Source organism: Branchiostoma lanceolatum, chromosome 12 (genome assembly GCF_035083965.1).
Source record: "Branchiostoma lanceolatum isolate klBraLanc5 chromosome 12, klBraLanc5.hap2, whole genome shotgun sequence".
NCBI lineage: Eukaryota > Metazoa > Chordata > Leptocardii > Amphioxiformes > Branchiostomatidae > Branchiostoma > Branchiostoma lanceolatum.
The window spans coordinates 9601922-9617002 of record NC_089733.1 but is presented as its reverse complement, the minus strand read 5'-3'; the positions used below and the strand labels follow the sequence as shown (position 1 = coordinate 9617002).

At 39.8% G+C, this 15081-nt stretch overlaps 1 protein-coding gene across 1 annotated transcript; it reads right to left on the bottom strand.

The window, feature by feature from the left end:
- Positions 1–3699: 3699 nt before the first annotated feature.
- Positions 3700–13597, bottom strand: LOC136446506 (interstitial collagenase-like). Its single transcript, XM_066444897.1, has 11 exons — positions 13407–13597; positions 12164–12366; positions 11785–11880; positions 11052–11243; positions 10494–10624; positions 9944–10099; positions 8883–8998; positions 8291–8423; positions 7552–7688; positions 6884–7007; positions 3700–4569 (listed from the first exon to the last, which is right to left on the bottom strand). Exons 1-11 carry the CDS (start codon positions 13533–13535, stop codon positions 4301–4303), a joined length of 1686 nt encoding a protein of 561 aa, XP_066300994.1. The 5' UTR covers positions 13536–13597; the 3' UTR covers positions 3700–4300.
- Positions 13598–15081: the final 1484 nt, after the last annotated feature.

Below are 15081 nucleotides of genomic sequence, written 5' to 3'. Positions count from 1 at the left end.
GGTGTCTCTGTTGTAGAATTACTGGAGTTGGTAGATGACACATATGTCCAGTTCGCGAGGAAATCTTGACTCGGGTCAAAGGATTCGTGGACTTCGTTCGCCAACATTGTTCTGCCAAACAAAAGCAAAAAAGGAATTAAGTCTACCGCATTCATTACTATTAGCTATGATACTGTCTTCTCTCATTATCTTCGCCGAGGAACTCGGAGTAGATTATGTTTTCGGTTGAGCCGGCTGTTGTGTGGGTCTGTATGTATGTCAAGAGCATAACTCGGGAACCTTTGTTGGATCTTCATGATATTTGGTAGGTGTGTAGTGGTTGTGCAAAGGAAGGTCAAGTTCAAAAATCGTTCACCTGGCGTTTTCGAACAATACAGCAGCGGACATGAATTCATAAATTCATTGCGCGGGACTTTGAATGTGTATATGAATTATGAATTTTAAATTTGTGACTTCATCATGATATCATAAATTCATAAATTCATAAATTCATAAATTCATAAATTCATAAATTCATAAATTCATAAATTCATAAATTCATAAATTCATAAATTATTTACACATTCAAAGTCCCGCGCAATGAATTTATGAATTTATGAATTTATGAATTTATGAATTTATGAATTTATGAATTTATGAATTTATGAATTTATGAATTTATGAATTTATGAATTTATGAATTTATGAATTTATGAATTTATGAATTTATGAATTTATGAATTTATGAATTTATGAATTTATGGGAATAATTATTTACACATTCAAAGTCCCGCGCAATGAATTTATGAATTTATGAATTTATGAATTTATGAATTTATGAATTTATGAATTTATGAATTTATGAATTTATGAATTTATGAATTTATGAATTTATGAATTTATGAAAATCTTACTATGATATTATGATATTATGATATTATGATATCATGATATTATGATATGATATTATGATATAATGATATTATGATATTATAATATTATGATGTTATGATATTACGATATTACGATATTACGATATTACGATATTACGATATTACGATATTATGATATTATGATATTATGATGTTGGAGTTCAAAATTATGATATTATGATATAATGATATAATGATATTATGATATTATGATATTATGATATTATGATATTATGATATTATGATATTATGATATTATGAATGATATAATGATATAATGATATAATGATATTATGATATTATGATATTATGATATTATGATATTATGATATTATGATATGACATCTGCAAGGACGTCAAAGTGTGATGGTGACAGCTTGTATACTGTCTAATCAAGGAGGTTTTATATTATATATGAAACCTCATTGGTTGATTACAGGAATAAAAGACCTGTTGGTCATGATATCATATTTCGTCACCTCAATTCTTGTTGAATTATAAGATAGATTCGTTGTTAGCGATCCCCTGTAAAAGGCAGTTTGCCCAGCGCTATAAGTTCCATTATGACATAACAGAACAAACTTCACTATACATATGAAACATAAAGCTGTATTTGGGGAAATTATCGTACAAAATCTCGAATTTTAAAGTAAAGTGAAAGGGTTGCCTAGACAACGGTCTAACGATAGGTCATTATTTTCACGTCAACATGCAATAATATGTTATCCTGGACAGAAGTAACAAAGATCGCTATCATAAGACTATGTTCCTATATCATAAACGCCAGTAAAATATTATCTAAACGATATCTCACGATTGTTGATAAAGTAGTCTTACCTTCCTCTAAAAACCTACCCCTCTTACTCTGCTACACTGCACACTTCCGTTGAGTCCAGGGCGTATCACAGCTCCCAGCCTTTAGTTCCGTTGCTTTCATACACTCACAGTGTCCCTTCAGTCTTACAAATAAGCAAATTCGTGTCCTTATATGGTCACAAAAACGTCTTTTTCCGTCATGACTAACTCAATCCCAAGATCATCGTTACATCACATTTTGCACTTCATGGGGCATGATATAGTGATAACCTTTGATAAGTTGACACCTTGTTCGCCTCCATTAGCTTTGCCAACAGTCACCTGGTTGTCCCGGAGTGCTTACCTGGTACATGTCCACATGGGGGCAAAACAGGCAATGGCACGTAACGTGATTGTTTCTTTGGGCGGTCTCTTAAGTGATTCTTGAAAGTCTGATGGTGGCAAGTCGTTTGTTCAAATGAAAAATCTAGGGACTTATTTTCTCCTCTGTTGCCAATAGAGACAGCGTTACAACACTTTATAGTGCTCGGTGTCATCAACGCAAACATCGTTCAAACTGACGTTTTGGTACTAGATACTCACAGAAGACAGAACTCAGCGGACTTATGTAGAAGACGAATATGCTACATGGACCTTATCATGCAAAATCTCTGTTTCATACTGGTCATAGTCTATGAAATGGAAATATATTTTATCCAACGTATCCTCTATTCTATGGGACCAATTGTATCAGGGCCTGTCGTCTAGCTTCTGCATTCTGTGAAAAGCTGCTGAAATGCACCTCAATGGCAGATTCGCCAAATGTACAGCATGTATTAAGATACCGTGCAAAAAAATCTAAATATGTCAGTTTTTCGGTTTACCCTCTCATCATCTTATATTATTACGAATATATTATTCACTCAGTTTATGTAAAGTTATCCTTTTGTATCCTGGTTTGTTATGATTTTGCAAGGGCTTCCTTGGAAATCAGTTACTTAGTTAACTGAAGGGACCACCCTAAAGGTTCATGAATAGATAAATAAATCAGATTCAAAGTCTCCGGTGAATGTCATGAATAAAATCAATTGCAAGTTGATTATATGATGAAGCATACTAGAGTTCTGGAGACGCAGTCTGCTCAAGTATTAACGAGATTCATGGCTGTGTATTTCCCTACGGTACAAATCTAATTAAGAGTACTTCTGATGAAGGCAAATTCTCCCCAACACGCCTGTTATAAACCCAATAATCTGTAGATTAGCAGGTAATTTATATGAAATAGATAGGAATAACCAAATCCTCTTACAATGTTCCAACTGAAGGACGAAATGGCCCCAACATCCAGTAATTCAAATTGATATCCTATAGTTTAATGTCTGAACAATAGTCCATTTTTCTGAAGGAGTACTTTACCGACTCTACGTGCTATTACATATACATGTATCTACAGACATAATGTGATTATATAGCAGAGTCTTGGCAAAGTAGATAAACGGTGTAAATTTGCAATAATAAGATGACCAATGTACCTGAAGAGTTAACTCCCAGTACCAAGATAGTCTGATAAAATTTTGAGTTTGATGTACGCCCACTAATGGATTTTTGGATCCCAACTACCAGCGGGTAAGCAGTTTATTGCCTCTGGGGCTATCTAAAGCGTGGCCATTGGAGATTGATAGTGGACAGGGAATTTCAAGCATAAGAGATCAACGGAGGCTTTTAAAACGTAATAATGATCCATGTTATGATGGTAATTCATGGCCTGTGCTTTTTTCAAGTGGCTGCTTTTAGCGAAAGCTTACACGCACACCATGTACCAAGTTGAACGTTAACGACAATACGAATAGTTTGCTATTATCATATTATGACAGAATGTGCAAATTTATTCTTTTAGGTCTAACCAGCTGCTTGATCGGCCGGACAAACCAACGACCTTATTTGGACCGATCTCTATTATCTAATCTAAAAAAAATTGCGGAGTCGTAGAAGATTAAACTGGCAGATACTTTTTGTATTATGACGTCATCTCTATACATTTTGGCTTTGGCTTCATGTGAAAATAACATACGTTTACAAATGACAGAGAATTCTATGGAATAGTATTTTGTGCATGCAGTTTTATATAAATACACAATAAGTATATATATTCATACTTAGAATTATTATCATGTATTCCCTCACTACAATTACTTATCAATACCGATTTGATGTCGTGTTGTATGAAGCTGTGATTGGAAAAACCGGAATATTTGTCAGTTAAAATCCCTGCCGAGGTATTGGAGGTTCTGTTCACTTTCAGCCTATCATACAAGTATACAGATGCGAACAAACTTGAAAGTTAGAAGTGTTAGACATGATCATTTCCTATTGACAACTGTTAACATCTTTGTACAAGATTCAAGACTGTTAATAAAGAACAGATGAGATGAGGGATTGTTGTTAGTAGCACATGTGAATATGATAGTTTAAGTGTAATTGTAGAAAGGGAGATTTTGAAATGGAGTGGCCCGAAAGGCCTAGCAAAGTGCCCATAATTTACAGTCTACAGTTTTCTGTCAGCAGGATCATCTATATAATTTGTCGTTCTAATGTTATTTCGAAGATATAGATGGTAAGATAACAGTTAAACACATGAGGGTCATTAATGGTAGGGGGTGGGAACCCGCCGACCGATAGTATAACCGGGTTGGCTGAGGTCGGAGCGGGATGTAGATGTCGTCATCATCATCTTCTTCATCCGGGGACTGCGGCGGACAGTCCATCCAATATTCCGCGGTGTATCTTGGGTACTCAGGAAGGACCAGGAGAGCTTTCTCGCTGTACTTGTAGTACCGCCGCCCTTTGAAGAAATAGACGCTGTCTGTGGTGGGCAAAAAATACATAGTTATACTGCGTCACCTGTAGTATTTGTATACAACCGGTACAAGCACGCACCCTTCGGTGTAACACAACAGCTGGTTATGTTACACCGACCGACCTGTCACACCTAACTTTTTAACATCTAGCTCCACGCATTATGGGGCTGTCACTACACTGTACTTTGACAACCAGTTCCACTCCATTAGAGTTAGCAATCAGCAGCTGTTTATAATGTTATTCAACGTCATAAGTTGCATTTTCCTCTGTGAAAATGAAACCGTCCCAAACGGCCGAACGCCGTCTGTGACGGGCGTCCACTGAAATTCAATGCGTCCTGAATTATGGCGGCAGACGGTCTAGGACGGGTTGTAAAACTCTTGATGACACGTCTTGGACGGTCTGAACGGCCTGGAAACGCCCGGACGCGTCTAGATTGGCTCATTTGACGGCGTCGTTGACGCCGTAGAAAACGTCCCGGACGTCTTGGACGGCGTCCGCGCGGGCCCCCCGCCGGGTTGCAGGCGCCGCCCGGGGACGCTAGGGACGGACGGCCGCAAACGGCGTTTCTGACGCGGACGCGTCTAGATTGGCTCATTTGACGGCGTCGTTGACGCCGTAAAAAACGTCCCAGACGTCTTGGACAGCGACGGGCGCAAACCGCGTCAATTTTCAGGTGCTAATCCGGGCTGTTGTGCGCATGCTTGCTCCGTTTTGAGACGCCGTTTCTGACGGCGTCCGGGCATGGTTGTGATTTTTATGGCCGCTTGGGGCAACAAAATATGCAGCCAGACTGGTGTAGAAGACCACCCACGGCCGCCATGGCCTCAGACTGGAAGCTAGATTAAACGAATTTCTTCTCAACGTGTATATCTTATAACATTGCTTCGCGGTTAAAAAAACGTAACGTTGTTTAACACAGCGGCGCAGCTTTGTGAAATTCAATCCGGCCTTTGAAGTTTGACTGCGTGCGCCGGCAAAGTTTGATTGACGTGGACGGGCGCGGGCGCGCACAAGTCATCAAGAGTGGGTGCAAATTTAAAAAAAAAATGTTTTGATCTTCTCTATTGTCTCATAAATGTGCACAATCAGTCTAAAATGAAGACAGGAGATATTCTGAATATGTATTCTACAGTATCCTTATGTTATTTGTATTTTGTGGGGTCCAAACAACATCCTCAGTTTGATAATTGCTACCCCGAAACCGGAGTCGGAAAGGCGGCAAGAATGCCAGACGTACCGCGGAGTTGGTGGGTTGAAATCATTTTCTGTTGTCTAAATATATATTTTCACAGCATCTTCATCGTTTATTAAAACAACAGATATTGTATACAGGTATTCTACAATTCTAATGTGCCTTTTTATTCTGTGGTAGTTAATAACAACATCCTATTTTATCATTTCTTTCGTTAGTGGGGAGGGCACCGTGAGAACTCGTCGGTAACTCTATTAAAGATCTGCTTGTTGTAACCAAACATCAACATGAAATACTTGTTCACTTACCAGTCTCCGCTAAAATAAACACAGCCAGCTTGATAAAACTCAGCTTCTTTGGTGATATCCCTTTTCTCTGCCGACGGAAGTTTGTTGACTTTTGAACCAAGATCGTAGCGGCGGGCCCGCCACGCCAAATAACGTTCGTATCATGATTCTTCTAACTTTCGACGTCTTGTTTGGCGATATAAACTCAGTCACTGGAATAAAACCAAACCCCGGATGTTGTAGAAAGATACAGCTGCTTTTAGAAGTAAATTCCATCCTCCAAAACTGCGAGAAATCCAAGAAATTGCCAGAAAAATTCAGCAAAACGTGTGCTGACTGAACAAATGGTCTGTTACAGTTAACGGTCAAATCCAAACTACCGCTCAAATTTGCGCATGTGCAGAAGCTAAAAACGTCCTTTTCACACGTTGGAAATGACGACAGACGGAAGCGTCGGGTGAATAATTATTTTATAGCCCCGTCTGACGCTGTTTCTGACGTTTCCAGCGGCCAGGGAAGCCACCCAGGCGTCCAACTAACAAACGGGCAGGACGGCCTGAACGCGCGCGACGTGTCCGCCGCCGTTTCTGACAGGACAGACGGCCTCCGACGCATAAAGACGCACTAAGACGCTCTAAGACGGCGTCCAAACATTTTAGACGGCTTCTTTTTTCACAGAGGTTACTATTTTCATACTGAACATATTTTGCGGAACCTGTTCATGTTTTAAAAAAACTTGGTATTCTAACGCCAAATTCTTTAATTCAACATAAGCTTTGAATCTTTTGTGTAGGTTGAAACCCATGTCCGTATATATATATCCACTCAATATTTACCATCATCAATGTACTGTGTTGCGGCGTCTACATGGTTGGGCACGCCCTTCCACACGGAGATGGGGCGGGGATAACCGTCATCTATCCGGCTGGTCTCCTCATCGTACCGCCAGTACTGGTCGCCCTACGTAAAGGTATGATGTTTATGTGAATTATTACCTTCACCTGAAGGTTATGTTTTTGGTTTTGCTCTGGTCAGGTGACTGTGGATGTGTTTTTGATGTAAAAAAAAACAATAATAGAGAAGCTGTGGCTGTGATATTCAGTAGCTGGGTACTCGTTGATATGAAGAAGGTCAAGTATGAATATGGGCCACCTTGCGGCATTCTACGGTGTTGCAGCGGAAATTGTATGTTTGTGTGCTTTTTAATATACAGAATAACTGCACAAGATTAAGCTCCGGAGTTGCTGTATTAACACAAAAATGAACTTAAATTGTGACTGAACAATCTTAATCTATTTAGGGACGTCAATCAGACGGAAGACAACCAGCAGGCGAATTCGACGGGGTTATGCTAATTCTTTTTCCAAGTGAGTGAAGGGGAGGGGGGGTAAATAGAGACAGAAACAAGGAGAAACTGACCGAAAGAGAGAGTGGAAAAAAAGGGAAAGATGTGGGTTTAGACAGACAGAGGCAGAATGGGGTATCGGTGTGCTGTTTTGATTACCTTGAAAAAGTATGTTTTCCCCGTCGGTTGCCAGGGTAACGCCGCATCCAAGTCGCTAGGCAACCCGAAGTCTGAAGAGATGTACCTTGGGTATCCCGGTTCCAGCTGGCGACCATTGTATTTCCAGTATTTTGACCCTGAATGAATAAACATTGATGGAGGAGATATATGAATACTTCAAACTTCAAAGATTCGAATAACTAAAACAATCCTTTTGTAATTATTGCATCGTGAAGTAAAATAACAATACACGAACAAAAAGTTATACCCCGTGTATTAGTAGACTCTTCTATTGACCCCATGAATGTCATGTTTGATTAACGCCTAGCTGCACCAAACTATGAACTGTCCTTTCTGCAACTTCGTCAAGTCTAATATTTCCGTTCATCTTACCACTCACTGCTTTCTGCCACTATACTGGCAGGGTATTCAAAAACGACGGACACACACTAACCCAAACACACTAACACACATACCGAAAACAAAGACTCCATACATCAATCACTCAGTTGGTAAACATGGATTGGGCAAGACAAATTACAGGGAAATTCGGCTGTTAGAGTTTGCCAGGTACCATACGTTAGCCCTCGCTAACACCTTCTCGCAACAGAAACTTACTAGCAGGAAAGCAACCTGGCGACCTAGCGAGAACCCGCACTTTCCCAGGCGCAGACGTTGGGAGTTCAATACATCAATATAGAATTAAAAACGAGTGATTTTTGGGGGGCTGGTGACTTACCTCCGAAGAAAAACACGAAGCCATCCTTCCTCTCGTACCCAGCGTCTACCTTGTCTGGTAGATCAACCCACATCTTCGTGAGGAGGATCGGCCCGACTACCTTGTGGCTCTGTCTCCGGAAAAACTGTATTCCCTGAGAGAAGACCAAGTAGTGGCATGCATGCCTTTAAGAAAATTTGAAGGGAGGAGGGAAACCTCCAGAAGCAAGTGTGAAGAGAACTGTAGGCATCTTATAGCATACGATTTTGCAACCATCAACACGTACGATACATGTACATGGCTCTCACGGTTATTCATCGTAGATTGATGTTTACTTCCTTTAATAATAAAGTCTGTTGAACTTACTCAAGAACGCCCACTGTCTACGTACCAATATATCTTCAAACAGGCCAATCTTACCTGCACTTATTACCATCCTTGACTGCCTGTTAATAATACTGTTTTATCCCACATTTTGGGACTTGTGGACTTTAGGATTTGACATGAGGATAAATGTTTACTTCGGTGTTATGAAATAGGTCGATGCATGTAGATGGCCATAAAGTTTCACCGTTATAATTAGTTGCATCTTACAATAGGAAGTTCATTGTACCTGTATGAAATAGGTGTCTCCTCGGAACTGTAACACGGCATCGTACTTCGAATCATGGCACTTCTCCGGCAACAGGGAACAAATGGGTATCAACGGTTTCTTGCTTTGCCTAGAACCTGAGAAAAATTAACAAGTCATGTTGTAGATACAACCCTGTTCAAACAGCACAATGACATGATCAACTCATCAATTTTTTTATATTTACTGCATTCTCATTGATAATCTATTTTACCCATTCACTTGTCAAATGTTCGAAAATGAGCATAAAAAAAACAGTCCGGATCTGATTTGTCCACTCGGTCCATGTGGACTACAGTGCACGTTATGCGTTGTCAATGGAGGTTAGACATCCGTGTAGTAAGATACGCATGATAACAGTTACTCATTACACAAGCAGCTTGATAATTTTGCAAACGGTCAAAATTTAGCCTGTATTTACACAAGCTCTCGGCCGGAGGGGATGGCGGTTACAGGACCACTAGGAGCGCGATTCGTCAGGCTAGTCAAAATTATCCGCGACCGCTTCCAAAAAAATATTCAGTAGCTTGAGAAACTGTTATCTTCAACGGTAATGCTACAAATGTTCCCTCTCTGAAAGTAAGAGCTCGACCTGCTGGTCTAGAAACATAGTCGCTAACCGCTTAACCTAACACGTCAACAGTAACGGTTATACCCATTCTTTTGGAAAGGAAGGAAGGGAGGGAGGGAGGGAGGGAGGGAGGGAGGGAGGGAGGGAGGGAGGGAGGGAGGGAGGGAGGGAGGGAGGGAGGGAGGGAGGGAGGGAGGGAGGGAGGGAGGGAGGGAGGGAGGGAGGGAGGGAGGGAGGGAGGGAGGGAGGGAGGGAGGGAGGGAGGGAGGGAGGGAGGGAGGGAGGGAGGGAGGGAGGGAGGGAGGGAGGGAGGGAGGGAGGGAGGGAGGGAGGGAGGGAGGGAGGGAGGCGGATAAGAAACTACCTTGCCCACTTCTAGCACCAAACTAGGCACAGCCTCATTACTCGTAAGGGTACCTACTGGCCGAACTTCAAGGTGAATATTCAAGGTGAATATTTTTTCAAAACTTACCGTACATGGCCTGTATTCCCTGCAGATCGTCCGGGTGAATACAGTACTTGTCCTTGTACATGTATGCAGGATACATGATGGTGCCCGGAACCAGGGTGTGGCCCAGGCCAAGGGCGTGGCCGAACTCATGCGTGGCGACCTGGAGAAGGTCAACGCCTTTCCGGGAATGGGATCAACGATAAATTTTATTGTACATTCCTGTCTTATCAGGCTTGAATACAGGCCTACAGATACAAACGTCATAATAGGCTATATAATGGCACTGACAGGACTTCTAATACTGATCTAAAACATTGGTTCTAAAACTACTCTAATTCATAGGTTCGGCTTCTTCTCGTGTCTTTGTGACGTTAGGAATATAGGTTGAGAATTTGGGACACAAGAAAAATTAATTTCTCAATACTATGAAATAAGATAAAGACAAGTCTAATTAGTATGGTAATGTTTTGAGTAAAGATTACATTAGAATAGGATAAGTATACTAGTACTAGCTAGTGACATGATTTCGTGAAATCTTAAGGCAAAAGAGGAGTAAGAAACACCACATTACCACGATGCGTTCCGGTCGTCCATAGCTCGTCTCCGTCAAAGTGGGTGTCGCCATCAATCCCATACTTCTTTGCCATGCGCTCGGATCTGGGTGGCATGAACGCATGCGCAAGACCAAGACCTGTTCCTCGACTGAAAAAATAGAATGTTGATTGCATAAAAAAGGATCAACATGTTTTCTCAGAGGTACAGCAACATGTATATCGGTGGCTGTACATGCAAAGGCAGAATAGTTGTGGGTTTAATTGTTTTTCTTTGTCAAAAGTGAGTGTTTCTGGTTCGTTGATAAACCCGCAGTCACTGTGATTCAGGTATTTCATCTAGCTTGAACTAGATTTTGGATATTCCGTAAAACATAAAAGGAAGTTGGAGGGTTAAAAACTTAGGAAGAGCAACATAACATTAAGATGCCGTTATAATACGAAACCCCGTATCAACCTATCGCAAAGAAGAAGATAAAAAGAAACTATATTCAAAGTTTGCACAACGTACAAGTTATTTATAGGGTTTACACAATTTTTACACGTCTGTCACGACATATATTGAGATTTCTTCTTACTCCGGATCCCACCGCCCGTCAAACGGTGTGCCGTCCTGGTGGTCCCACCGCGGAAATGCAATGAGCATATCCGCATTTCCTGACGTCACTTCCGTAAAGTCTAGCGGCGTGTAGTCGCTCCAGATCTGGAAGGCGTCGTGCAGGATTCTGCGGACTTCTGATTGGCTCAGCCGAGGGGTGTACTCTGTTATCCTTCGTATGAGAAACAGACTTGTCATCACGTTTCCTGCTATATTCTAATGTTCTCTGCTGCATTTGATGATGTCATTGGGATAATGATTGGCATCCGATCGACTTGGATTGACTTTTCCCTTTAACAACATTCAGTGCAAGTGGTTCACCTTTTCATTAAAGACACAATTATCATACGACCGATTAGGTTATCAATAAAAGAAAAGTGACAACCATCAAATAGCTAAGCTTATAGAACCGTCTTTTTTTTTGCATTTGGATGCAATCTTGTGGTACCAGACTTTAAGCAAGGATGCTTTAAGTATTCTCTTAGATATATATGAATATTGTGCGTTCAATTTTGTCACAATCACCAATGATTATAAGACGATTATGACAAGATATCTATATTACTATATGGAATAATCATGATGAGTTAATCAGATACATCATAAAACATGACTAATTTTGAAAATCAATACTGAGATCCGTACTACTTCATAAGCACTTTTTGATATCATTAGCTAATAGACATACTAGAATACAAGTTTAGAATACGTACTTGTACGTTATGTGAAATTTGTGCCACTTTGTTCCTGATAGAACATATGGCGCCACATCCACGGAAAGCCAGTCCATTGGGTCCTTCACAGAACACCTGAAATTAAATCAAGCATATTCGGAAACTTGATATACACAGGGAAAGCACCTGTCTGTTGTCATTTTTTTGATGCAAATCTTACCACAGGACCTGTAACTTCATGAAAAGTTTATATTCATGTATGGTCACGTCACAGTTTCATATTTACAAAATGTATGTGACAAAATATGACACTTTCAACTTTAAGGTATTCTTCTGTACGTATCCCATATGTACTTAATAGTGTTTTCAAAATCACAAGTACATATTTTCTACCAAACAAACAAGCATACAAACAAACCTAGGCGTGTGCATTATATGTCTGGTGGCGTTGTCCACTTTTCCGGTGACAGGTATCCCATAATTCCTCTGCATTTTCACAATGGCGGCGGTCAGGTTGAAATCAACTGGCGGTGACAAAACTTCTGTTCCGTTTTTTAACCGCCCCGGTCCTCTCTCTGAGAGGCTGTCTTGTGAAACATAGCCGTACTTTGTAAGCCATCTCTGGGGGAAACCAAGCAGAAAACAATTACAGAAACTGTTGAAAGATTTATCGGAACGCCTACTATTTACATCAAGCGACATGTAGATGTCATTCACCTTCAAAATACTAGTACCGAATGTTTCTATCAAAGCTCATTATCATAAAATGATCGCAAATTAGCAATCTTAACGTCTGACATTGAAGTTTGTCTTTGACCTTCAACGTACTCAATACGTTGCAGTTTCAATGTAGGAAGGTCAATTAATAAGTGGCTTTTTTGGCTTATTTTTTTCATTACCATAAAATGTTTGGTATATATCACAGGCTTAAAGTACCGGCGATGATAGGGGCTGATGTTATTACCTTTTTTATCTTTGTCCCCAACCTTCAACAGAAAACGACTCCAAACGTCCTTTTTGTTATGATTATACATCCGCTGGTTCAAAGTCTTTTATGTGGCCATATTAGGAGTTATAGTCTTCTATGGCGGACGGAAACTGTCTGAGGAGAATGATTTTCGTTTCCGAAAATTGAATAAGCCAAGATAGGGCCTCACATTCAAACATCAGCATTTGGAAGTCTATAAAGTGTACCATAAATTTTGTCTCTACAGTTTGTTGGTAATCCGAAGACCATAGCGCAGTAGCGCCTCTGACGGCAGATTTCTGTACTGCACCTACTACCTTTTTCCCCTATGACCCGCCTTCTTTTGAACGTTAGCTTCAACATACTATAAAAACAGACTTTCTAATTGTTTTGACCAGGCAATCCTCTACCTTAAAGATTCTTTCAAGAGGATGGATCCACAATTCTGATCATTTGACCTTAAGTTGAAGAATTCTAAACATCGACAAGAAGATTTGGTACATCCGTATCGTATGTAAGATGAATTCTAGTTTCATATCATTATCAAGAGCTTTTATGCAAACTTTCGTTAATTCAGAATAAAAGGAAGTTTGTTATGATACTTAAAGGATTTTAGCCATCCAAAGACTTTAAACAGTTACAACACAGTCGAAAATCTTTTTACCGTTGTCCTGAATAGAAAACCATTACTCACCATGGTTTGCAGATTGTCGCTAGTCTTCTCATTGTTTACGGGGGCGCCGTCCGAGAGAACTATAAAACTGCACACCACCATAAAACACGGGGTGAGCCCCTTCCATACGCTCATCACTACTGCGAACATTTTAAGTCGTGTCTGGATAATGTCCAATTCAGACGATGGAGAAAAAGACGGTTGTAATGTGGTCTCTGTTAGGGAAATTTGGCCGCTTTAATTCTTTGTTTCACATCACACTTTATAAATTTTTTTTCGAAATTCTAATTGCATATGCTCGAATTCAGAGGATAAAATCTGTAACATCATAAACAACTTTTGTGATTGGATATAACATATTTTGCAGGATGGCCTGGAGAACGTAATATGGTCCTGTTACAATTTGAATTTAATTTTTTCCCCGAAATATATGATTATATTTGCTATATTCATATTTAATCATGATACATCTTGCCTAAAACATAAGATTGCATGTATTTGGTACATTTCGTTTCATAAGGATATTTATAAACGTGAAAGGAGGTATATATGAATCTCATCACAGTTGTGCAAGTTGATAGATATATTTTTGCCCCTTCCTCTATAGTTGCTGTATACCTCCAACTGATTTGATTAGGCCCCAATGGTGAGGTTCAGATCGGACCACATTATCGACGTCCGGCAGAAACCCCTGACCGGATGTGCACACGTGACTATCGGCGCACCGGAAGTGATGTAAAGGTTACCATAGCAACCGGAGGGCGTTTGCCAAGTTTGATGCCACCGCACATGTATATATTAACAGCCTAAACTGTCCCAAGCTTTTACGGCCTGACCAAATATACTAATATAGATTCTCTCAAAATCACAGCACTACTCTTAAGCATTGAATTTTTAAATAATTCTTTTTTCATTTATTTTCACATAGTAAAAGCAACACACAAAACATAACTAGCGACAAAAACAAAACGTGCTGGAGGTAGAAAGGAAGTCAGAATAGCTTCTTCGATATTTCCACCATCTAGCTTAACAGCTAGGTATCAGATTAATACCAATCAAATAATAGTAATGATAACAATAAATTGTAACAATAACAACTATCAAATAACTGACAATAGACAAAATCATATCATGATGATCTATATCATAACCCCATACATAGATAACATTAATTAACAAACTTTGGGACAATTTGTGTAAGTTATGTAATTACAATAACCTTTATAATGGCAAGAACGTTGTGCCGAAGTCAAAATTAAGCCTTGTCTAGAGGCAATGAAGGTCACCAAAATTTACTCTGTCATTCAAAAGTAGAGAAGGGAGGTGTGTAAGTTTAATTTGTACGTACAGGAGTACGTAACTATCACTAGTATCATTACAACAGAGTATCCTTTTCTTGGATGAAAGAGTTAACAAGCATATGTTTTCATCTTTTGTAGCATCTAGATCTGTATGCCTGTAAGCCGATTTTCGATCATCTGTATATGGCTTCCTACCTGTCAACAAATCTAGCGGTATCTGGTGTCAAACGCGAAAATGTTTGTCAACGTGTACAAAGGTCACTATTGTATAACCTGACGTCAATCACAGTGGACTATACAAGACTGTTGATGAAAACCCGTGGAAATTTATTATCTTTTTTCATTCAAGTAAACTGAAAGAAAAATGGCTCAAACAATATCAGATTGTTGCGAAT

Excerpts from the sequence above, each read along its gene's own strand:
- LOC136446506 (XM_066444897.1), bottom strand. The coding sequence starts at position 13,535 with ATGTTCGCAGTAGTGATGAGCGTATGGAAGGGGCTCACCCCGTGTTTT. Across the intron at positions 10,625-11,051 it reads GACGGGCGGTGGGATCCGGA|TCGAGGAACAGGTCTTGGTC; the intron begins GTAAGAAGAAAT and ends CTATTTTTTCAG. Across the intron at positions 4,570-6,883 it reads AACACAGTACATTGATGATG|ACAGCGTCTATTTCTTCAAA; the intron begins GTAAATATTGAG and ends TGCCCACCACAG.